This window comes from Syngnathoides biaculeatus, chromosome 2 (assembly GCF_019802595.1).
Source record: "Syngnathoides biaculeatus isolate LvHL_M chromosome 2, ASM1980259v1, whole genome shotgun sequence".
Classification (NCBI taxonomy): Eukaryota; Metazoa; Chordata; class Actinopteri; order Syngnathiformes; family Syngnathidae; genus Syngnathoides; species Syngnathoides biaculeatus.
Window position 1 is genome coordinate 20,897,204 of NC_084641.1, and position 25,893 is coordinate 20,923,096.

The window sequence follows — 25,893 nt, forward strand, 5'->3', positions numbered from 1 at the left end:
AAACAAAGTGTACTTGTTTGTTCGTGTGCGTGTGCATGTGTGTGGAAGATTGCTGAGTTCTTGCTGGTTCTAACAGTTCCCTATGATTGGATGTTTTTGTTCTTGCTATCTCCTGCTAGGCGGCTGCCAGGTTATCTCGAGCAGAGCAAAGCATTTCTTTATTGGAAGCAGATGTATGATAATTATATTCACAATCATTCCTACACTTATGGTTCAAATGTATGACTTAATATCAACTAAATAAGTTGAATAAGTTGTTATTAGGGGGGCACGGTGGTTCAGCTGGAAGGCGTTGGCCTGACAGTTCTGAGGTACCGGGTACAAATCCCACAATATCAACTGATGAATTATTTAAATAGATAAATTATTTTCAAACCAGTAAACATGTTTCAACAATCCATTTGTGTTGAAAATGACCACAACAAATATGACTGGATTGGTGATAATGTAATTGCCCAGTAAATAACTGTCTTGAAAGCAACGCTGCTGAAATAAATTCACACTACTCCTTTCCACGAGTGTCCAAATCCCGTATAAAATGTACGATCATCACAAATGCCATCCTGGCCTGTTGTTATTGTTGTTGCAAATTCAGATGTGAATATTTTGGAAAGTCCCTGTGGAGTCAATTGAACTTATAGCATGTGGCAAGGGTGTGCAGTGGGAGGGTTGAGGTTGCTGGAGGGAGGGGGATGAGGTGAAGTGACTAAGATGTCAAGTTGCATAAAAGGCCTCACAAATCTAAACAAGGACACAAGAGCGGCGAGACGCCAACAAGAGGACACTAGACGGATTGCGCCTTTTCAATTTGACTTTTTGTCCACAGAGACCGACGGGCTCCGCCATGCGATCCTGTGCTTTGCTTGTGTGTCTGCTCTGGGGCTTCAGCACCACGCGGGACGGATGGAGCCTTCCCCTCAAGTCGCTCCATGTCACGTTTCCAGGAGACGTCATCAAAAATATGACTGATATGGAGCTGGCACAAGTAAGTAGCAGATGGTGCGTGTTGTTTTGACAAAAGCAGTCAAGCTGTGCGGGGAAGCAGGAGAGGAAACTAATTACCTGGCACTAGGGCTGAGCAATCTGGCCTTGAAATGACATTCTCCATTTTTTTCACAAAACTTGCATTCATTTATTCATTCATTTGCCGCACCACCTATCCTCGCTCGGGTTGTGAGTGTACTGGAGTCTATCCCAGCTTTCTTTGAGCGAGAGGCGGGGTACGCCCTGAACTGATCGTCAGGCAATCACAAGGCACAGAATCGGTACTCACATTCATACATTGGGGCAATTTAGAGTATTTAATTGCGTGTTTTTGAGACGTGGGAGGAAACCCAAACAAAACCCAAACAGGCACAGGGAGAACATGGAGACTCCACACAGGCGAGGCCTAATTTGAACCCAAATACAAAACAAATTTTGCTCTTTTCTTTTCTATTCTGGGATTTGCTTTATTTCCATCGATACATAACAACTAAGAAATAATTTGTTTAACATCCATCAATCCATCCATCCTCTGCCAAATTGTCACCTAGCAGAGCGCATGTCCAAGAACACTCTCTCTGCTGCGTCGAAATGACCAGCTTGGCACAGACTGGTCTGTCAAATTGGCAAACATGTGCAGTGTTCTTGTGGTCTTTGTCTACGGTCAACGCTATTGACTCAGCAATTGCCTTCTATATGGGTCATTTCTTAATAAAATCACTAGTCATAAAATAGTCTTCACAATCATTGCAAAAATTCCTTAAATTCTCATCACTCCGTTGCTAAACTAACTCCTTTCCATAGCCATATTGTTAGTGTAAGCAGTGGATGTCCCCTAAGACACACTTTCAACTACTGGTGCTGCTAAAAAAATGAATGACCTGCTCAACTAATTACTAGAGGACATTAATGAAGAAAATAATCAGTTTTCAGTACTATGCATGCTAGCTGGACCAGTTGATACACTTGTGTTTTAAAAGGAATAACTTAACTAACTTAAATGCAAATGTGGAGCCTGTTAAATCCAGCACAGATATATGAGCATTAAATTTTAACACTTCTTAACCTCTGTGAAGAACAACAAATATTACTGCAGCGTACTGAGGAGTTGAAGTAACCGCATGGTATTATATTGTACCCAGATTGCCAAAACGCGCACACTAGAAAGAGGAACACACTGTCCATCAAAACCTGTGGCAAAAAGTGTTTCATTTCTTTGTCATTTCTGTATGGCTTTATAAATGACTATTATGATTATCTATATTGTACTATTTATTAAAAACAAAATTTGGTTGGTCTTTAACTTGGGGCTGGAACAGATTAAATGCCTCTTCATTCATTCCAATTGGGAAAGATGAATTGAGTGTTTAAGGAACAAATCAAACTGGGTGAATTTCTCAGTCCAGCCTAACCTGTTGCCGTATCTCCGGAACTGTATGTTTTCTCACCATTTGCTTCCTTCCTCAGAATTATCTGACCAAGTTTGGCTACATGGAGAACCTCCATCGCAGTGGCTTCCAGTCACTCGTGTCCACCGCCAACGCCCTGAAGCGTATGCAGAAGCATATGGGCCTGGAAGAGACGGGTCAGCTGGACCCGGCCACCCTGGAGGCCATGAAGCAGCCGCGCTGTGGCCTTCCCGACGTGGCCAACTACCAAACATTTGACGGAGACCTCAAATGGGACCACAATGACGTCACTTACAGGTGAGTCCAGAAAACGCAGTCTTACAATCTCCTGACTTTATGCAATTATCCTCCTAAGTATTGGCAAATGCATTTCAACCTCTCAAGGGCAGGGATTTTTCTCAGATTTTGTGATTTCCTAGTAGTTTTGAGATTGTACTACGAAAACAATTTGCAAACCATCGCTTTAAGAAAAGTGGCACGGTGGTTCAGCCGGTAAAGCTTTGATATCACAGTTCTGAGGTCCCGTGTTCGTCACCTGTGTGGACTTTGCATGTTCTCCCCGTGCCTGTGAGGGTTTTTTGCAGGCTCTCTAGTTTCCTCCCACATCCCCAAAACATGCAACTTTAATAAGACACAAATTTGCCCCTAGGTGTGATTGCGAATGTGGTTGGCAACCAATTCAGGGTGTATCCCGCCTCCTCCCCGTTGACAGCTGAGTTAGACTCCAGCACTCCCCACGACCCCCGTGAGGATAAGCGGTAAAGAAAATGAATGGATGGATGCTTTAAGCCATCCAGTGCCAATCTGAAATACTTTTAAAAAAATCTAAAATACACATATACACAGAATTTTAAGAAGTAGAAAACACATAACACAGTTACATAATTCAATCACAGAATTTATGTAATTCTTAGCCAAAATATTTTTGGGAGAAAATGTGTAAATACATTTAAGATTTTTTTTTTCTTCTTGTTGTTGTTGTTTTGGTATGGGGGGGGGGGTTCCATGAATATATTTTCTGCATTTGAAAAATATCCTGCAAAACCTATGATTTTTTTTTAAATCTCACTTCCCCCTTCTAAACCCACTGGCTTTTTTTGGGACGGGGTGTTATGTTCTTAGTTGTATTTTTGAACAAATCAAAAACATTGGCTTTTCAACAGGTTTATTTTTATATTTTTGTAACCTTTTTCTAGAAGAATATTATGAAATGCTATTTTCTGGAGTGTTTACACTGATGACGTTGGTATTTATATTTTCAACAGAATAACTTGTCCTTGTAACCAACTGCATTTCCTGTAATGGGAAGTAATCTTCCCAACACTGTATATTAAACCATATTTCTAATGGAATTTTGTTAATGGTCCTTCCACAGGATCTTGAACTACTCTCCAGACTTGGACAGCTCCCTGACTGATGACGCATTTGCCAGAGCTTTCAAGGTTTGGAGTGACGTCACCCCACTGACGTTCACTCGCCTCTTTGAAGGGACGGCAGATATCATGGTGTCGTTTGGAAAAGGCGGTACGTGTCACAGGATGTCACGGATTTCATCTTTGGGGGTTGTGGCGCATCATTTATAGGAGACATATTTTGCCAACCCAACTTTTTCTAGTATTTGGGATGTAATATCGGTTCGATGTCATATGTGAAATATGACTTCAAATCGTCCATTCCTGAGTTCCAAATATCCTTCGAGAGGTCTGAAATTGCCACTTTTATAATAAATCCATGTTAGAAAATCTCTCTGTGGAGGTCTAAATATCCCAAACAATGGACATTTAACAACAAAATACAATAATCAATGGGGGGCGAATTATGGTCTGCTGGCCATATATAGTTATGTTGCTTTTTAACCTGGCCCATTTTTGCTCATTGGTTTTTACATCATCAAGAATTATAGAATAACAGCAATCAATATCAGGGCACATTTTGACAAACAATAGCCTGGTTACCAGTCAATGTCTGAGCATAAACCAACCAACATCAGACTGCTGCCAAAAGGGAGGCAACATTTTATCATTTTTGATGGTTCAACATGCATTGGGTCACATTAACCAGTAAACATTTTTGCCATTGCCAAATATGTAATGGAAATCTCTGAATGTTACGTTACAGACCACGGCGACCCGTACCCGTTTGACGGTAAGGATGGCCTCCTGGCACACGCGTACCCCCCGGGCAAGGGTATCCAGGGAGATGCCCACTTCGATGACGATGAAAACTGGACACTGGGAAAAGGAGCAGGTTGTTGATGCTTTCCCTTGTACTGCATCGGCCGCACTCTGCTGCTCAGTCCTATAAATAGCACACTCTCCTGTCTCTAAAAAAGTGGTGAAGACTCGTTACGGGAATGCCGAAGGTGCCCTTTGCCATTTCCCGTTCACTTTTGAGGGCAAATCCTACACGAGGTGCACCACCGACGGCCGCGAGGACAACCTCCCGTGGTGCTCCACCACGGCTGATTTCGGCAGAGACAAAAAATATGGCTTCTGTTCGAGTGAACGTGAGTATGAAAAGCTGACGGTTAGATCGATGTTAGTTATCAAGTAAAATTCATATTCATTGCTCAATTTTGGTGGGTGCTCAAAAACATAATTAATCCAAACATCCCTAAAATTTGAGAGATCACATCATTTTTTAAATAATGTTGGAAAGTGGAAAAGCATTTAACACTTAGTTGAAAAGTACTAATCTAACAAAAAATCTAATAGCTCAGCACCCCAGAAACCTTGATCCTAGAATCACCCGGGATGTAAATGAATACAGTGGTACCTCTAGTTACGAACATCTGTCGTAACTAAAAACTCAGGTTACAAAACGCTTCCTTGGAAAAAAAAAAATGTCCCCAGTAATGAAGGAAAATTCAGGATATGAAAGAAAAAAAATAGGTGCTGGATTTGCAGCCCCCAAATTCCGCTGAACGTAAACATCCTCTAGCTTGGTTTATTAGAGCTGTTTTCCCATTGGCTGTCACCATAGCATTTTCCTTTTGCTTGTCACGCTTCCTCGCAAAGCCACTCAATGCCAAAGGTAAATTAACATAATTTTTATTATTTTCTACAGTATATACTTTGAATGCTTGTTTGCCAGGGTTGGTTGGCTTGGACCAGATTAGGCTATTTACCTGTAAAATGCACTTCAATTTACGAAAAATTCACATGATGACATAACTTCCAGAATGGATTAATTTTGTAAGTAGAGGTACCACTGTAGTTAACTTTGAAGTGATCTTAGAGAGTGTAATCCACATCCTTCCTCCCAAAACAACAGTTCTGTACACTATTGGAGGAAACGCCGACGCCGCCCCCTGCGTCTTCCCTTTCATCTTCCAAGGGAAAGAGTACAGCAGCTGTACAACGGAGGGTCGTGAAGACCGGTACCGCTGGTGTGCTACCACAGAAAACTTTGACCAGGATAAGAAATATGGATTCTGTCCCAGTCGAGGTGCGTATCGACAAATGTTACAGAAAAGGACACCTTTTGTGTATTTTGTCATTCCAGATTTTTGGTGAAAAATGCATTTCAAGACCCCCCCATGTGTCTCAAACCCTACTTGTTACTATTCTGTGTGTGTCTCCACACGAGCAGAGACTGCTGTATCTGGTGGGAACTCAGAGGGAGAGCCGTGCCACTTCCCGTTCATCTTCCAGGGGACGGAGTATGACGCATGCACCAGCGACGGCCGCACCGACGGCAGGCTGTGGTGTGCCACCACCGCCAGCTACGACACGGACCAAAAATGGGGCTTGTGTAAGGATAAAGGTCAGGAACTCAAATGTTATTTTTTTTCACAATTCCAAACGTGTACCTGGAGTAGCATCGTGATAGCTCGTCTCTAAAAATTGCGGTTCAAATCTCAGCTCAAAGACAACCAAAAATTACACCACACGTATCAAGTCGCAATTGTTAAAATCACTCACGTTTGAGGAGCCACTGCAAATCTTACCCCACATTCTTCCAGTTGCTCTCAAAATTTTGGTACGAGTACCACTTGTGGTACGCTGGCTCCCTCTAGCGGTGTATGAAAGTATTACTGTATTAAATGTTGACACTACATCGTTTTAAACTGACTTGACATTTCTTTTAAATCCACCACAGCACATTTATTAATTACACTTAATTTAATCGTTTAGAGCTTTTTTCCAACAATAATTTACATATTAAAATTTCATTTATAATGAATTTTAATTGAAGTCTAATTTAAGTTCAGATTTATTTATTCCTATATTTGCAGAGTGTTAATAGTCAAACAGAACAGTGAATAATTTTAATATGGCTTACAATAATAATAAATATTCCTTTTAGGGATTAACCTCATTTTTGATGGGCCGAGTTGACTTCTGTATTCCAGCATTGGTCATTATGGTGTTATTTGGAGAGGCAAAGTGGGATTTGATTTAAAACATTTGAGGCCCACTGGACTAAACAAGTGAGGCACCCTAAAAGCACCACTTCTACTGGAATTTCACTCGTGGGGGCAGCACTTCACCACACCACAGTTTGTTTACAGAAACCATTTGTGGGTGAAATAGTCCGTTTTCAACTGTTCACCGATCACCAAGTCGCCCAATTACACTTTGTTGCCAATTAGTGTAGTCAATGTGGCATATGTGGTGGGGGCATGAAGCTGACACAAATACTCCCGCCCCCACAACTTGAACTTGGCTGAACATTGAAGTAACAAATTGTCCTTGGTGGAAATTTGCTACAGCTCACCCTGCCGCCTTATTCTATGGGGCCAAAAGGCTTTTGTTACCATTACATCCAAGCTGAAGCGAGGGTGTTGGGACGAGGCTAGGAGCAACGCGTTCTATAGCAGCCTATAACTGAAGAGAAAAGCAAGCCTCAATAAAGACCAGGGAAAAACATCACTTGTATTTTCACTAATGGGATCAGGGATACGTCACACACGTGCTTCGCCTACAGACCTTTTGGGGAAAACAGTCTGCTGACAAAAGATTGACTTGCTTCATTTTATGCATGACGGTTGGGCAGGAACTCCGGACACACAACTACCTGTATGTGTGGGCAACGGGTTAAAAACTCTTTCGGCTCTTTACTGACCTGTTTATTCCCAAACCATGTAGGATACAGCCTGTTCTTGGTGGCTGCTCATGAGTTTGGACACGCGCTTGGTCTGGATCACTCCAGCATTCGACAGGCGCTCATGTACCCCATGTACACCTACGTGGAGAACTTCTCCCTGCACAAAGATGACATCGCGGGCATTCAGTATCTCTACGGTAATGCAAGAGACACTCAAATCCAAGTACGTTCATCATTCAAAATGAGTTGGTATTGTTGGATAAAATATGTGCTGTTGTGTTCAGGACGCAGAGAAGGTCCAGCTCCAACACCCCCTAGACCTGACACCCCTACCACCACCACCCCAGTTGTACCTGTGCAAACTACCACCACCCCAAAACCTGTGGATCCGACAACCAAAGACGTCTGCAAAGTGGACAAATTTGACACCATCACCGTCATTAAAAACAATTTATATTTCTTCAGTGATGGGTAAGTAAAACAACTTGGTGACAAACTTCATAGTCACCCAGATATCCTAATGTCTTCCTGTTTTTTTTTTTTTTTTTTAGATATTACTGGAAGAAATCCAGCAGAGATAGTAGTGATGAGCTCAAAGGTCCATTTCATGTTTCTGAGCGTTGGCCAGCACTGCCAACAATCATTGATGCTGCCTTTGAAGACCTCCTCACTGGGAAACTGTATTTCTTCTCTGGTATGTAAGCTTCATGTATTCTATGTGCACAAAACACAAATACTGCCTTTCCTAGCATAAAAATATGGAGCTCAGTTGAAGTTTTTGTTTATTTGAAACATCCACGTAACCTGCGCTGGCTTCTTTAGAACACTTAATGGATAACAATGTAGACATGGGCTAACAATTAGCATCCATGCTGCGGTGTTATAAGCAACTGATATTTGAATATGAACAAGGCAGCAACACACGTACATCCCGGAAAGCATTGGCCTCACAGTTCTGAGGTCCCGGGTTCAATCCCGCCTGTGTGGAGTTTGCATGTTCTCCCCGTGCCTGCACGGGTTTCTTCCAGGCACTCCGGTTTCCTCCCACATCCCAAAAACATGCAACATTAATTGGACACTCTAAATTCATCATAGATGTGATTGCGAGTGCGGCTGTTTGTCTCGATGATACCCTGCGATTGGCTGGCAACCAGTTCAGGGTGTACCCTGACTCCTGTCTGTTGACAGCTGGGATAGACTCCGGCACTCCCGCAACCCTCGTGAGGAAAAGGTCTCAAAGAAAATGGATGGATGAATGGATGTTCTCATCTCAATGTTTTTAAAAAAACAACTTAGTGTGAAATCTGGGCCGATTGAACACAAAGCTTGCATGAATGGCAACATGAAATCATGTCTTCTAGTAGCGTATGTCCCATTAAACAATTCGCGGTCTCTCTAGGGCGGCAATTCTGGGTGTACACTGGACAAAGTGTCCTGGGCCCCCGCAGCATTGACAAGCTTGGCCTCCCGGCAAGCGTGACGAAGGTAGAGGGGGCGCTGCAGAGGGGAAAATCCAAGGTGTTGCTATTCAGTGGGGATGAATACTGGAGGTGAGTTGAAATTCAGACAGACGCACATTAAGTTGAACCAATATTAACATTTTATTATGCTCATAATTGTGATGATGTTTGTCAATACAGGCTTGATGTGAAAACTCAGATGGTTGAAAGGGGCTATCCCCGATACACACACACGGTCTTTGGCGGCGTGCCCAGTGAGCCTCACGATGTCTTCCAGTTCAACGGTAAATGCCGTCATCACGTAAAAATCTTGATTGGCGTCAGTGGCATAGCGTCAAGTGGGCAGAGTTCTGGATGTAGCGGTCCACTGTGTGTACCTGTTTCGAAAGGATTCTGATTAGAAACAAGTAAAATAATCTGTCAGTGCTGTAAAAAAGTTAGACTTTGTAAAAATGTGTTGAAATGCGAAAAAAAGTGCTGATCCACTCTGAAACTGGTGCTTCAAATGAGTTTAAGTCTACTCTCAGACTACTTTTAACCAACTTTTATAGCACTTTATCGACTTTCAAGCTAGTTTTAAACATGTTCAAATGAGTCTTTCTAACAATTTGCCTTCCTCCACTTTTAAATAGTTTATACAAAAGTACCGTAGTTCATCTAAACTTCTTCAAACTTTTTTCAAATGTGCTCTCAAACTGGTTTCCATCTGTTATTCCACCGATTTTTTGACTCTACATTTTGTTCCCACTGATTGAGGTACGATGCGTTCTGTCATTTGAGTGTAAACCTGTCTGTCTGCTCTGTAGGTCACATTTACTTCTACTGGGACCGCTTCTACTGGCGCATGACGCCCCGCAAGCAGGTGGACCGGGTGGGCTACATCAAATACGACCTGCTGAGGTGCACCGATTCTTGAAGCGCTCGCTTGAACGGGATGGGATCGGAAGACGTTTAGAGTCAGGGAAAGCGCAAATCAGTGTTTCCGTGCAGTGCCTGACCACTTCCAGGGTTATTTGTAGGCCTGCCATCGCTGGTCCGACACAATATTGTATTGGCCTTTAACACGTGTAAATAGCACAACCCTTGATGTGAGCATATGTGAAATTACAGATTGATAACAGTCAATGTTTTAAGACCTACTGTATATAGGTCCAATTCCAATTTGTTTGAATAATTTATAAAGCGTCTGACAGGTGCAGACTTTTAACAGTATTTGATTGTTTTGCCATCTGTATTATTATCCTATTTTTGTGTTTGTAAGATTTGTGTATTTCTTTAAAAAAAAAAAAAGGCTTCCAAGCCAATATTTGCACTGAATTACAATGCATGGCTCTTCCACTTTAGATTATTTATGTTTTCCCAAAATGTTAACGTAATAAAGATTCAGCCAAATAAAAAGAAATTAGTAATTGTACTTGTGTTTTTTATTACTGGTTTCAGGATGAGATGTGTATGTATTTTTTTTCTTTGTCTTATTTTGTGCTGCACGGTCCAAATAAAAAGTTCAGTCAATAATCTATTCAATTATTCTGGACGCAAGAAAAATGTATACTGTTGTTTCAAAAAATTTAAATCTCAACTTCCTTTTCCAATTTGAACTTTAATAAATAATTTCAATGATTTGTAACATTTGTGATATAAAGATTATTGTCCTTTGCAAGATTTACATGAACTTGATGCCATGACTAATAAACTGTTTTTAATCTGTTTTCAAGTTAGTTTTTAATTGACTTTTAAACATACCTGGGTTTACTTTAAAATAGTTTTTAACATATCTCTTAAATTGCTTTATATTAGCTTTTGTCTTGAAAAACAAACAAACAAACAAACAAACTCTTAGTTGTGTTGGGTTATGCTGCATTGCCATCTTTTGGCATGACTTCCTCCTGGATTTTTGTCATTGACAGCATGAGTGATTCTCAAAATGGTGGTTGCGGGCTCTCTCTCGTGGCGCATGAAAGAATTACCGTTGTGTTTAACGTTTAGATCTAAACATTCCCATTTCATCTTTAAGGACTGTTTGTTTTAAGACATTCATTTAGGTACCATTTTTATTTGACTTTTATGTGCATAGCGTAAAATGACTATTTATTGAAATAGCATTTTTTTTTAAATTTCAATATATTTAAGCACATCACTAAAAATCAAAATCAATCATAATATTACCGCGGTTTATAATAATATGAACTATACTTACTTGGGAATCACTAATTCCGAAGAACATTTTGTCCGACTACATTCTGTATTTTAAGACGGGCATTATGGCGCTACTTCGACAGCTTTATTTTTGTTTATATGGCATTTGGTGTGAATCGTGAGAAAACCACTTGACTGTACGAGTGAACGAATTTAATTTTTTAATTTGTATTATTATTTTCGGGGCTCAGTGGAACAACTAATTAGAGCATTAGCCTCATAGTTCTGAGGACCGGGGTTCAAATTGTGCCTCTGCCTGTGTGGAGTTTGCATGTTCTCCCCGTGCCTGCATGGGTTCCTCCGGGCACTCCGGTTTCCTCCCACATCACAAAAACATGCAAAATTAATTGGACGCTCTACATTGCCCGTAGGTGTGATTGTGGGTGTGACTGTTGTCTGTCTCCATGTGCCATTCAGTTGGGTGGCAACCAGTTCTGGGTGTACCCCGGCTCCTGCCCGTTGACACCTGGGATAGGCTCCGGCACTCCCGCGACCTTTGTGAGGATAAGCGTGTCAGAAATTGTAAGAATGGATGTTATTATTTTTAATAGACTACACTGAGAGAGTTTTCGCAAAATCCCCACTGTGGAGCAGTATACAACTTTTCCGAGTTCACCTGAACGCCTCACAGCAACAATACCTGTTACGCTCATAGTTAAAAAGTAGCCGGAAATGGTCATAAAATACATCCTGTGTCTCCACATTGATGATGGGCCGATCTTGTTTGATTTTGTTTGCTATTTTAGTTCATGTGAAAGCTCTTTATATAAGAGAACAAATGACTGCTTCTGCAATCTTACAACTGTCACATTTACCTTTTTCTGGAAGTGGCTCTCACATAGAATTAGAATTAGTTCTTGGGGGAAAAGAGGCTTCTGCAACGTACTTACTGGTCAAAGTTAGCATCCAAGCATCCATTACTTGTCGTGTATTTCAAACAACCACATAGTTTAGCCTTTAGTATTTATATATTTATTTTGCTGTGTTATAACAATTGAAGCAAAAGATTTGAACAAAAATTGTGTCGCAAAACATGTAGACAAACCATATAACATTACTCTGTCATATAGAGTATTATTTATTCTCTGTAAAGAAAAACTCGAGAAAAGTTAAATTACTTAATTGTGATAAAATTACTTCACCCACACCAGAATTTTACACCATGATTCCACAGAATGCCAGCATGTTTACGTACAACTGTTAGTGTTACCATTAGCTTGCGAGGTAACATAATGTTTTGTTGGCTTATACTGAGACTTATCTTTTTATATCCATCCATTTTCTTAGACATTTATCCTCACAAGGGTCACGGGGAGTGCTGGAGCCTATCCCAGCTGTCAACAGGCAGGAGGCAGGGTACACCCTGAACTGGTTCCCGGCCAATCGCAGAGCAAATGGAGACCGACAATAGTTGCACTTACAATAACACCAAGGAGCAATTTCAAGTGTTCAATTAATGTCGCATGTTTTTGGGATGTGGGAGGAAACCGGAGCGCTCGGAGAACACCCACGCAGGCACGGGGAGAACATGCAAACTCCACACAGGCAGGTCTGAAATTGAACCCAGGACCTCAGAACTGTAAGGCCAACATTTTACCAGCTGAGCCCCCGTGCCACCTGTGTACATATATGTTGCTATAAATTGCTACGGTAATAAGTGTATCTGTTCGCATTTGATCTGGTGGTGTAAAAAGAGAACAAAGGAGGACATTCATTCATTCATCTTCCATACTGCAAATCTCCACAAGTTTCGCCTATCCTGGCTGACTCTGGGCAAGAGGCACGGAATACCCTGAACTGATCACCAGCCAATCGCACGGCACATGTGGACGAACAACCGCACGTAACCATTCACAACCTATGGGCAATTTAGAGTACCATGCATGTTTTTGGGATGTGGGAGGACACCGGAGTGCCCGGAGAAAACCCAAGCAGGCACGGGGAGAACATGCAAACCCCACGCGGGCGGCGCAGGGATTTGAACCGTTCATCAAATTTGTAGTTGCCAAATGAACTATTTCGTAAAACTGAACTGGAAAAAATGATAGTGGATCATTTTCTTGTGCCACAATGTTTTGCAAGCTAACATCCTTGAGCGTACATTTTTGACATACAGAGCTTATCACGTGAGATCATGATGCCAACAACAATGTTGAAGTTAGTTGATGCATTTTATTTTGTTAAGTAGTCCTTTTCCACCATCTTGTGGCATCTTGGTGCCAAAGAACTCACTCAAAGATGTGAGTTTAGGAGCAGTATTTAGAATAATGTTGCCCTTTTCCCACCACCTTGTGGCATCTTGCGCCAAGGAACTACGTTGAGGTGAGTTGAGAAGCTTTAAATCACTAAAAGTAATGCATTGTTGCCACCTTCTGGAATTGTGTTCTCAAAGTACTATGTCTGCATGCCTCATTTGGACAAAACAATAGCTTTGCCACCATCTTGTAAGATAGTGGTGCAACATTAATTGTTATGCATTTGGACAAAATTAGATTGTTGGCACTATCTTTTGGGAAGTTGGTTCCACAGAACAATTTGGACAAAAAATTGTGTTTTGCTGCCGTCCTATTCCATAGATGCAAGTTTGAAAAGAATTGAGGAGGTTTATTAAGGCAAAATTAGATTGTTGGCACTATCGTTTGGGAAGTTGGTTCCACAGAACAATTTGGACAAAAATGTGTGTTTCTCCGCCATCCTGTGCCATTGATGCAAGTTCGAAGTGACTAGAGGAGGTTTATTTAGACCAAATTCGGGTTTATACAGGTATTCCACCATCTTGGTGCTAAGAAACGACTTAAATGTGTTGAGGATCTTCATTTAGACAAATGTGGTGCTGTGGTGATCATTGTGGCATCGGTAGGTATTTATAAACCTTATTTTACGAACGTCAATTACGCGCGGATATCTGCTATAGGGCTGGATCCGTACACCCGTCAATCAGAGGATTGCACTTACAGTAAAAAGAATTTAAAAAAAAAAAACGTGCACAGTAGGCTATGTATAATATTCCCTCCAGCGGTATTGTTTTCACGGTGCTAAAGGGGATTTTGGTGTAATTCAAAGGTTGGTGCGTGCGCGTTTTGAGAATGAAAAACAGAGGGAGTGGTTGCGCGATGACAGCAGGGAAAGAGTTAAAGCGGATCCTGTGTGGTGGAGGGAGCTGCGTGGCGTGGCGTGGCGTCGCTGGGGAGAAAGAGGCGCAACAGCGGCGTTGTTTCCCCCCCGACCTGCTCCAACTGTTGAATGTCTCCCTTGGGAGGGTCGGCGACGGGGAAAGTTGCACAGTAGGAGGTAGGATCGGGTCGCAGGACTACAGTGAGGCCAAGCCACACTCGGTTGGCAAACAAGTGGTTTGGGAGATGCGATGAGGGCGCGCTGAAGGAGCAGCCAGACATCATCTAGCGGCGCCGATTTGACGATGATCAGCTCCGTGTGCGTTTCATCTTACCGAGGGCGCAAGTCCGGCAACAAGCCTCCGTCCAAATCATGCCTGAAAGAGGAGCTGTCCAGAGGGGAGGACTCGGATAAGATCATCATCAACGTTGGTGGCATCCGGCACGAGACCTACAAGAGCACCCTGCGCACCCTGCCGGGGACCCGCCTGGCATGGCTGGCCCACCCGGAGCCGCAGGGGCAGGTGCAGGGCTCCGAAGAGTCGTGCAACTCGCCGCCGCCGAGCAGCAGCGCCGGCGGCGGCGAGTTGTTCTTCGACCGCCACCCTGGCATCTTCGCCTACGTGCTCAACTACTACCGCACCGGCAAGCTTCACTGCCCCGCCGACGTGTGCGGGCCGCTCTTCGAGGAGGAACTGGCCTTCTGGGGCATCGACGAGACGGACGTGGAGCCCTGCTGCTGGATGAATTACCGACAGCACCGCGACGCCGAGGAGGCCCTGGAGACCTTTGAGCCGCCCGAGCCGGACGACAACGCGGACGACGATTATGACGACGACGGCGTGACGCGGCGCTTCGGGATCGAAGAGTGTCCGGGCAGGTCCAAGAGCTGCTGCCAAGTTTGGCAGCCCAGGATCTGGGCCCTGTTTGACGACCCCTACTCGTCCAAAGCAGCCAGGGTGAGTTTGGGCCACACTTTTCGACACGTGTTGCTCCAACAGCACTTATAGGCTACAGTAGCTTTTATCTCTTGAGAACAGCTTTAATGTGCCAAGCTCGATTTAACGCTTACATCTCATTACGAGGAATATTTTCATTTAATTTTTATTTATTTATTGGCATTTACTTTTGTTTACTTATAAAGTGAGGTAATGCATATATAACTACCAACATTTTTATCATTATTGTTATTATTTTCTCCTTTACGAGCCACATGTTGCTCAAACGTCACGTGCAACAGGTAGCTTTTGTTTCTCAAGAACAGCAATAATGCCTCAGGGTCACTTTGACCAGAGGTATGTGCAATCATTCAGAAATGTCATGTACAGTGTGATGGGAAGTAATGTCCAAAGAAATTTGATGGATATCTCATTATTTACTTAACTATAACTAAATTAATCCTGGAAAATGCATTCAAAATTTCTTATTGTTGCATTTGCTTCAATTTTAAATGGGTCAGTGAATCAGCCGAGTGGGCAAATATCCAAAATTGTGAGCAACAAATAAACAATCTTTATTATTACTATCCTTTTAAATGGGCACATTTTTCTTATGCAACAGGTAGCTTTTTTTTCCTCTGTCCTGCAACAGCAGTAATGTTCTGAGGTCAGTTTGACCCAAAGCACATGAAATTATCCACCAGTTAGAAACAATGCAAAAAAAAAAAATCCCAATAATTATTGTTTATATCACTTCATGAGCTCCATTATAAGAAGTTTCATAATACTTTTAAAAGTTTTTTTTTTAAACCATGATTGCTCCCGTATTAAAAATGGTGAGTTGGACCCTGTCCCAATCCATGGTACATAAACAAATGCATGCCAATCAATTTATCGTTAATCGTTCATTCAAATGTATTTTAATGTTTTAGAAATGCATTTGTTTTACTTTTGAATGGATTGATTTGACCTGGGCACGTTTAACTACCTAAGCGCCAGAAACAATAAACATAAACGTGATCTTCTCCACCTTTAGGGCCCACATGTTGCTTAAACAACAACAGTTAGCTCTTGTTTCTCAGGAATAGCAACAATGTTCCAGGGTCAATTTGACCCGAGGCATGTGCAATCATCCAAAAGTGTCAGAAACAAAGAAAAAACATCATTGGCATTATTTTTACTATTATTATATATATTTCTCTAAAACATTTATATGTTTGTGTGTACGCCTGTTTAAAAGTTCTTCAAGGTTGGGCACCAGAAGTTAGCTTAGCCCTAAATGATGTGTTTCTGTGCATAAAAGATGTGCTGCTCAGTTGTCTTTGTTTTAGCATTGACCCTATCCAAATAAGTATGAAATGAAAAAAAATTCTTATTACAAAATAATAAAATACATCTTTTTAATCGTCCAGTGACGTCCATTTCTCAGAAGCACCAATGATGATCCCGGGTCAATCTGACCCAGGACGTGTCTTGTGTCAGGAAACAAAAACACCCCCATAAATTTAGTTTATCTATCATTATAAACTCAATCACTAATATGTGTGATGCCCAAAAACTATTATTTGTATCGTATTGGTTTGATTTTGAAATGGGTCAACTTGACCCGCAATGTAAAAGGAGGATAGTGATGGAATTTTTACTGGAAAGCTGTGGTTATTGTACACTTATCATACAATCATTATTTACTTTCTTAATCAGTAAATATTTGAAAGACTTCTTTTTTAACATTGTGTGCCGAACAGAGTTAACTGCTCTTAAAACGAAAACAAAAGTAAAACTACTCAGTCTTTGAATTAGGCTGATGAGGATGTTGCCAGAGGTATTTTGTCACCACGCACCATTATGTAGATACTGCTGGAATTAATATTAGATTGTACGAAATTGACCTTAGCTCTTGTGTGGTGAAATGAATGTGAATAATAATATATTTCACACTCATTTTAACATTTTCATTGTGAGGTGTTGTACGTAGGATGGGAAGGAAAAATGAAGGCATTATTTTTCTTTCTTTTTTTTGAGTAAGGCTGCAACATAAAAAGTGAAACACTGTGAATACTTTCCAGATGTCAGGTCGATTGCATGTGTGTGTGTGTGTGCAACACCGTTTTCTGGAAGGACTGGTGATAAGAGTGGAAGAATATCCACACGAAGCTAGTGTAAAGTAAGCGTCCTCACATTTTTTGTAGAAAAGGACTGCAGCAGTGTCCAAATACTTTTGTCCAGAGTTTCATGATCATTCGAGATGGTGGCTGGCAGTCATGTGACTCCCTGTTTCTGGCGCTTTGGGGGCATTGAACCATAACAGAGTTTTACACATGCACATGAGAGATGTCAAGTGTGTTTTGCAAGATTTTTAAATCAAAGTTAAAACATTGGTCACAATTCCAAAATTTATGTTTGGAATTTTAAAAAAAATCAATAGCTAAATTGAAGCGTTGTGGTGGCAGCAAAGTAATTTTGGACTGTTGTTCTTTGAACTAAATCTCGGGGCTTTCGATGAGTTAATACCACAAAACCTTCAGGCTGCTTCTAGAAAGTGAAAAAAAAAAGTCTGGAAAAGCCTACTAGAACATCTAAATATTTATTTGGGTTATTCAGTGGTGCTTTTAAAGGTGGTAATTGTCGGCTGACACCCACTTGAGTTTGAGTGTGATTGATTCATTCTTAAGATAGGCTTTTCCTAGTTATAAGAGGGTGTGCACACTTGTGCAACCACAAAGATCGACGCTTTTGATGTCACAGCGAGACTACACTCAGGGAAATAGCATTTCAAAGCCAAAACGTAAGCTGAGCTTTATTGAGCACTTAGCTGATTACAGGGTGATGCTGTCAATGCAGTGATGTGGCTGAGTGAGTATTTAGTATTTCCTTTGCACTTGCCACATGCACGGTATGTATCTGGGCAACTTTCTGATGAAGTGCTGCCTCCAACAATGAAAAGGCTTGATGAGCGCTCACTTGTTTTCCACACTCTGGACTCTAAGCCTACTGTTGTCACAGTAACAGATGTGTGACTTATTATTGGCTCAGGATTATATAAGGCGTGCTTAACTGTCATGAGACCTTACTCTCAAAATTGGCTAATTTCAAAAAGACAACAAATTCGGACAACGATTGTCCGGCGACCAGTTCAGGGTGTACCCACCTTTTGCCCGAAGACAGCTGGGATAGGCTCCAGCACCCCTGCGACCCTTGTGAGGATAAGCAATAAAGAAAATTTACAGATTGATGGAAGAAATTTTGAAGCAAGTGGTAAACACATCATTCTCAGTTCTAAGGTTCAAAGTTTCCAAGTTCTCCCCTTCCCCTTTTGTGTGTTTTTTTTTTTTTTTTGGTCCAACATTCCATAAACCTGTTAGCATAATAGTATGAGCGCTTATTGGTCTATACAGGCTGTAAACGGTATGTGCCCTGACACTGACCTGTGACCAATCTGTTGGCTGTTTACATGCGATCTAACATTGACTGGTAACCACCTCATGTATCCACCAAAGTCAGCTGGGCAGACCCCAAAGGAAACAAGCGCAAAAGAAAATGAATGGGTGGTTGAAATATGAATATTTCAATAATCCTTGTGGCATTGACAAAATAATGTCCAGTACATGTTATTATGAGATGTAGAAACTGTTTGAAAAATAGGAAAACATTGCAGACCATCAATCACGTTTAATGTGGTGCTCAACTATCTTGAGCTGAGCTTCGGCTGCCATCATTTTATTTGCGGGATAAGCAAAAAAGAAAATGCATTTTAAACGTATACAGAAAAAAAGGTCTGCGTTCGTGTAGTCCCGCGGATGGATTCATACGTAAGTAGCATTTAATGCGCACGCTAATGGCAGCGCAGCAAAGCAAGCTTTTAGTCGACTTCTTTGTCAGCGCCCTTGGACTTGGACTTGATGGCATTTAAAGATTTGCCTTTTAGACCAAAGACACACAAAAACTACATTTAGTCACATTTACATCAGAGAAAATGTCATGATGGTCAAATAAGAAACATGAAACATGCCCGCTTTCAAAGTATCTCGTATAAGTAAATATCAGCTAGAATAGAAGCTAAAGTAGCACTCTACTAGTTCATTCACTGGGGCAAGCACACATCTCATGTAACATAATTACATTGAATTTAATCGCCTGCGCACCTCTACTATAGCATATTTGTATTATCTTGTCACTGCTGCAGTGCACTTTTGATGCTAAAAAAAACTGCCTTGTTAGCTTCTCGCTAGCTCAATTTAATGGTCCTGGCACATCTATCTATCTATCTATCTATCTATCTATCTATCTATCTATCTATCTATCTATCTATCTATCTATATCTATCTATCTATCTATCTATCTATCTATCTATCTATCTATCTATCTATCTATCTATCTATCTATCTATCTATCTATCTGTCCATCCGTCCGTCCGTCCGTCCGTCCGTCCGTCCGTCCGTAGGTCTGTCTGTGTAGGACAACCACGTGTGGCTCTATAAATATTTATAAGATAGATAGATAGATACAGGTGTGCTTCAATGAAAAGACAAACATTTATTTGTGCTATTAAAATAAAGTTTGTGTTTAAAAGGAAGAGGGTAAAATTCCAAATACTTAAGTAAAGAACAGATACCTGAAAAAATTGTACTTAAGTACAGAAGTGAAGCACAAATTCAACCACCTCTGGTTTTTAGCCATTGAAAAAAAATGCTTCAAATTAACAGACAGTTTTAACAGCTGGCCCCTCACCATTATTATTTAAATTGAGGTTCCACTGTATTCGTCCCTTGTGTTCAAAAGATATGTTTGTTCTTTAAACGTGTGATATGTCATCTTCGTTTGTGTCCCGGGCGTGCTGCGAAATGTTTTGTCACCCATGCTCAATAGGTGCAGTGTTGTCAGTATGCTACTGAAAAGGTTTGCAGCGCGTTAAATATGATGTAAACATTTTGAAAGGTTACACAGACCATTAAATATGTCGTATGACAACAATTCTTGTCGGTGGGCACACATTTGCCACTAGTCTGTATTTGAGCGTGAGCGTCCGATGAACCACGTTTGCATCAGAGCCACAGTCCCGACAGACAAATAGAAAGCTGTTTGTATATATATTTGTGTGTATGTGTGTGTGCATAAAAACGGGCCTAGGTGGTCACACTAATAAATCTACGTGTTTAAAGTTTCCACCGTAGAGCGTGATCACTCTCTTTCTCGCTTTCTTTTTGTGCCTCGTACACACGCCAGAGTTTAAGCAACTGCAGATTTTTTTGTAGTCAACATGAAAGTGACGGTCGTCGAGTTGACTTTGACTAATAAATAACGTCAGTGACATTTTTTCCAGTCATCAACTCACTGTGAGTGCCTCCAAACACAAGCTCTCTTGCGCAATATTTTCCCCTTCTTCCTGGGTTGCACAGGCCTCACCCACCAATTCATTCATCCAATCATATTCAGACACTCATTATTCAAATCACATTCAGAAAGACGCCTTAATGAAAAATGATAAAACTTGCAAAACTGCACACACCAATCCACATAACACACCTGCAGAGCAATGTTGGCGAGGAATCAATTACAGGTAATGAGATGAAGGATGACAAAATTTATGTCCATATAATCCATTACAATCCTTCAAGAAATTGTGCAATTAAATGAATTGGCTTGGAAATTTAAATGGCTACAATATTGTTTCATTTAAAAATAACCTAACCTGGCTCAGCGTTGGCCTCACAGTTCTGAGGTCCCTGGTTCAATCCCAGACCCGCCTGTGTGGATTTCGGATGTTCTCCCCATGCCTGTGTGAGTTTTCTCAGGGCACTAAGGTTCCCTCCCACATTCCAAAAACATGCAACATTAATTGGACACTCTAAATTGCTCGTAGGTGTGATTGTGAGTGCGATTGGTTGTTTGTCTCCATGTGCCCTGCGATTGGCTGGCAACCAGTTCAGGGTGTATCCCGCCTCCTGCCCGTTGACAGCTGGGATAGTCTCCAGCACTCCCCACGACCCTCGTGAGGATAAGCGGCAAAGAAAATGTATGGATGGATGGAGGGCAGATACTTTTTTTATTCCACTTCCTCCTTCTTAAGCAGACACATTGTGCTTTTTTTCACGTGCCATTCTGCGTAGTCTCAAACATGACGTAATTTGCAGAATACCTCCCCGAACCGAAGTCGGGCTGCATGATTTATTATTTGATCATCATCATCGCGATGTCTGTACGTGCAGTAGTCACATGACAAAGGTCCTGGCGATACCACAGAAAAAAGACTTGGGTACACAACCTGGACAGCACCCATCATTCAACCAATCATAGTCATACTTTGCACCGGGGTACAAATTCTGGCCCCGGCTGTGTGGACTTTGCATGTTCTCTACGTGGGTGAAAACACATACAGTATATCCACTCACACTTACAACCTGTCATGCAGAAGAACACGCACATGCTCACACACGGTCACACATGCACATACACACACACGTTGGCTCACGAGTGTAGATAAATTTACTCAGCCATGCATTCACATATGAACAAACGTGTATGCACACAGACACACACACAGACTTTACGTAAATTGACACGAAAGAGCTGGTAGCGTTTCATCCTAAAAAGGGAGATGAGTAGCTACACAACGTGTAAACATGTTCATGGAATATACACGCGAACGCCCATCCATGCACACGACGCACATATACACGCTAGCACGCGTGTGTGCGCACCTATTTATCCAGCTGCAGGATTATTTATTTAGCAAGGGTGATACAATTTGTTCAGGCTTTTTGAAAGGCACAAGACAGGCTTCTTATGATATAGAGACAAACATGCATCCATTCATTCTTTTGACTGCTTGCAATATTGTTCATTGAAAATGGGATGGGATGACAAACTCACTGTTTTTCATTGTTTGCATGGTTTTGAGCACTTCAGTTTTCTCCATATTTATTCACCAACTCATACCATGGGACATGAAAAATAAGTGATGTATTGATCAAATATGGACCTCTAATTTAACATTATTCACAATTACAGTATATTTTATGGACTGATGGTGTCGTGGTACACACGCCTGGCTTTGGTGCAGGCAGCATGGGATCAATTCCTGCTCAGTGATGGTGTTGATATCTGCCGTGCGACTGACTGGCGACCAGTTCAGGGTTTAGTCCGCCTTTCGCTCCAAGCTGGTTGGGTTAGGCTCCAGCTCTCCAGTGACTCTTATGAGGATAAGCGGCTTGGATAATGGATGGATGGATATATGTAATGGTCTGTCAACCTCCAATGCACCATACAGAACAGACCCTTTGATTATGACATCACACGTACTTCACCATTGAAAAAAAATCATCATGATCCTGATCATGAATGTTTGCTTTCCAATCTGTCTGCTTGGAAGTGGTTACCGCTGGCCATGGAACCCCAAACACGACAATCTTTTGATTTTTATCATTGTCAGTTCAAATTAGCGGTAGGTATGGTTGCAAAGGAATTTCTGGTAAAATCCATCCCAGGTCAAGCTGTAATACAATTAAAATCAAAGACAATTAGAAATATTTATTTGTAGATATAGCATTTTTGAAAAATTAAAAAACAACAACTCTTGAGCAGTCAATTCTTTCATTGAAGAACAATAATGATGAGCAACATGTTCCTACTCTCCAAATCCAAAGCCATTCAAAAATGCAAGAAAAATGTTCCCCCTCTATTCCAAAACACCAACAAAGTACAAGTAAATATTTAAAGATCCTCTCTACAGAATATTTTTCTAGTTTATTAGTCTAAAATCTTTCGGAAGGAAGCTGTTTTTCAGCCTGGTGGTCCTGCATTGGATGCTCTGTAGCCTCCAGCCTGAGGGTAGTGGATGGAAGAGACGGTGTGCTTAGTCAGGTGAGTCTTTGAAGGTGCATACAGGCCTCATTCTGCATCTGCTGATGAAGATTTCTGTTGTGTTCGGCTGGCTGCAATCCGGATCCTTCTGAGCAGCCTTTGCTGTAATATGTAGCCTCTCTGCAGCCGAGCAGCCGCTGTGACAAAGCTGCCACACTGTTATGCTACTGCTGATGACGCTCCGGAGGAAGGGGAAATGTTGGTGTGCCTTCTTATGGGGACAGGAAGCGTTTTGGCTCCAAGTGAGAACCTTGATAAGGTGGACTCCAATGAGCTAGAGATCGCTTCCACTGTTGGTCCTCCAATGTGCAGGTGTTGAGGCAGCATCTGTCCCTCCTGAAGTCGAACACATTTACTCGGTCTTCTCCACACGATTCCAAAATTATCTTTGCATCATTCCACCAGATATTCTACCTTCTCAATGCACTTGGACTCATCGTTGTTTGTGACACATCCAACCACTTCCGTGTCATCTGCGAACTTTACTGTTACAGCTGAGGAACTTTTTCTGAACAGTTATAGGTCAGTAGGGGTCTGAGCAAGCAGCCATGGGGGGAGTCAAAGCTTAGAGTGACCGAGTAGGACACAGTGCTTTGGTTCTGACTGTCTGCGGTCTGTGGTTTAGGATATCAAGAACCCAGTTCCCCAATGATTGACTCACCCCTAGAATGTCTAGCTTTGAGCCAATGGGCTCTTAATATTCAACTGTACTTACATGAAATGTGCTTATTTTAGTTGGGTTTATGCCCAAATGTATTTTCCGCAACTAAACTTACCTTCCTAATTAATAGCCACTCTTCTATTTTGTAAACTCTTGGTTTAATCCCCTTAATTCCTATAGATTTGCAGTAATGCACAAAACATTGGGGAATTTCGCAACCTTAGCTGTAGTCAATAACTTTATGCAACCTGGAAGAACACTGGCCAGGGATACTCTGAGACCCTTTTGGGGGCCCAGGAAAGAAGGACCACATAGGACCCCAAAACTAAACATAACAAATAACTTAACTACCAACAGTTATGCCAACAGCTATTCAAGAGGCTTCTGCATTTGAATTCCCAACATGTCCTTGCAGCGTCTAAAGCAGTGCCGTTGTTTACTCATTTATATGGGCCAACATTAGAAGTTGTTCTGGGCTATTGGCCAATGGATCTCAGACCTTTTACACTACGTCCCATCTCCAAAAAATACTCGGCTCTCCAAGTAGCACCGGAATGACCAACATTAAGATTCTGTAGTATATTTGGTAGTGATCATCAAAGACAAGGCCAAGACTTTATTCCTAAAAATTGCATTTACTATTCTTGTAAGCCACAGTAACATTATGCATTATTCGACATTTTAATTTCATGATTCTTTGGTGTACTACACTTTGCGTCTTCAGGGTTACCTCCCCTGTTGATGTTTACTTTTGTTTCACAAACATTCTGAAAATATGTACATTATGTGGACAATATTGTTTGCAATGCTGATATACTCTTGTCCAATGATATCTCACCAGGGAGTGGCCCTAGCATCCCTCTTCTTCATCCTGGTGTCCATAACCACCTTCTGCCTGGAAACCCATGAGGCCTTCAACGAGCTCCAGAACCGAACGGAGCTGGTGTTGGTGGGCAACGTGACGCGAGCCGAGGAGCGCTTGGAGATGGTGACCAAGCCTGTCCTCACCCTGGTTGAGGGTGTATGTGTGCTGTGGTTCACTTTCGAGTTCCTGGTTCGGATTGCGTTCTGCCCGGACAAGGTGCTCTTTGTGAAGAACTCGCTGAACATCATTGACTTTGTTGCGATCCTGCCCTTCTACTTGGAGATGGGCCTGAGCAGCTTGTCATCTAAGGCGGCCAACAACGTCCTGGGATTCCTGCGGGTGGTCCGCTTCGTCCGTATCCTGCGGATCTTCAAGCTGACTCGACACTTTGTGGGTCTGCGCGTGCTCGGGCACACACTAAGGGCGAGCGTCAATGAGTTCCTGCTGCTTATTATCTTCTTGGCTCTTGGAGTTCTTATCTTCGCCACCATGATTTACTACGCTGAGCGGATCGGAGCCAGTCCGCACGATCCTACCGGTGCCCACCACACACACTTCAAGAATATCCCTATCAGCTTCTGGTGGGCCGTGGTCACCATGACCACACTTGGCTATGGAGACATGTACCCGCAAACGTGGCTGGGCATGATGGTGGGGGCCTTGTGCGCCCTGGCCGGTGTGCTGACCATCGCTATGCCCGTGCCAGTTATCGTGAACAACTTTGGGATGTACTACTCACTGGCCATGGCCAAGCAGAAGCTGCCCAAGAAGAAGAATAAGCACAACCCCAATCCTGAGGCTCAGACTGACTCAGCGTCCTTTGGGAAGTCGGACAGCAATTCATGCAGGGAAAGCACCCAAAGTGACACGGTTCCGCTGGCGGCTGACGACAATCGAACAGGTCAGACCACCGCTCACTGTGAGGGTTTTGGTTTGTTGGTACATTAGAGGTGTACAGATACTTACAGAGCGGAAGTTGCACATTATAAAATCAGGTACAAAAATCCTTCGAATTAACATTCATTCATCTTCCAAGCCACTTATCCTCATGAGTGGTGGAGCCTATACCAGCCATCGTTGAGCAGGAGGCAGGATACACCCTGAACAGGTTGCCATCCAAATGCAGGGACATGGAGACAGACAACAGTCGCACTCACAATCACACATTCAGGGTAATTTAGAATCTCCAATTAATGCATGTTTTTGGGATATGGGAGGAAACCGGAGTGCCCGCAGAAAACCCACCCAGGCACGGGGAGAACATGGAAACTCCACAAAGGCGGGGCTGGGATTTGAACCACGCTCTAACGAAATGCGCCACCGGGACACCCATATTGGCATTAACACAGTTAAAATTG

At 42.2% G+C, this 25,893-nt stretch overlaps 2 protein-coding genes across 4 annotated transcripts in view; both read left to right on the top strand.

Annotated features, from left to right (window-relative positions):
• Positions 1 to 735: 735 nt before the first annotated feature.
• Positions 736 to 10,604, top strand: mmp9 (matrix metallopeptidase 9). The gene is made up of 13 exons (XM_061840401.1): positions 736 to 985; positions 2,452 to 2,690; positions 3,769 to 3,917; positions 4,512 to 4,640; positions 4,726 to 4,899; positions 5,667 to 5,840; positions 5,985 to 6,158; positions 7,484 to 7,639; positions 7,727 to 7,913; positions 7,994 to 8,136; positions 8,842 to 8,992; positions 9,083 to 9,186; positions 9,709 to 10,604. Exons 1-13 carry the CDS (start codon positions 845 to 847, stop codon positions 9,816 to 9,818), a joined length of 2,031 nt encoding a protein of 676 aa, XP_061696385.1. The 5' UTR covers positions 736 to 844; the 3' UTR covers positions 9,819 to 10,604.
• Positions 10,605 to 13,130: 2,526 nt separating this feature from the next.
• The window catches only part of kcnc4 (potassium voltage-gated channel, Shaw-related subfamily, member 4), a 31,496-nt gene continuing 18,733 nt past the window's right edge, over positions 13,131 to 25,893 (top strand). For all 3 annotated transcript variants that reach the window (XR_009797918.1, XR_009797917.1, XM_061840427.1), the window contains exons 1-2: positions 13,131 to 15,170; positions 24,512 to 25,436. Coding sequence is in view for 1 of the 3 variants with exons in the window: in XM_061840427.1 (XP_061696411.1) it covers positions 14,517 to 15,170; positions 24,512 to 25,436 (1,579 nt within the window). In the remaining 2 variants the exon portion in view is untranslated. The remainder of the gene's footprint in view (positions 15,171 to 24,511; positions 25,437 to 25,893) is intronic.

What these genes read in the sequence shown, in the direction of transcription:
- mmp9 (XM_061840401.1), top strand. Translation starts at nt 845, where the DNA reads ATGCGATCCTGTGCTTTGCTTGTGTGTCTGCTCTGGGGCTTCAGCACC. An exon ending in GGGCTTGTGTAAGGATAAAG is followed by an intron (nt 6,159 to 7,483) that starts GTCAGGAACTCA and finishes CAAACCATGTAG; the next exon opens with GATACAGCCTGTTCTTGGTG. An exon ending in AGTGGGGATGAATACTGGAG is followed by an intron (nt 8,993 to 9,082) that starts GTGAGTTGAAAT and finishes TTGTCAATACAG; the next exon opens with GCTTGATGTGAAAACTCAGA.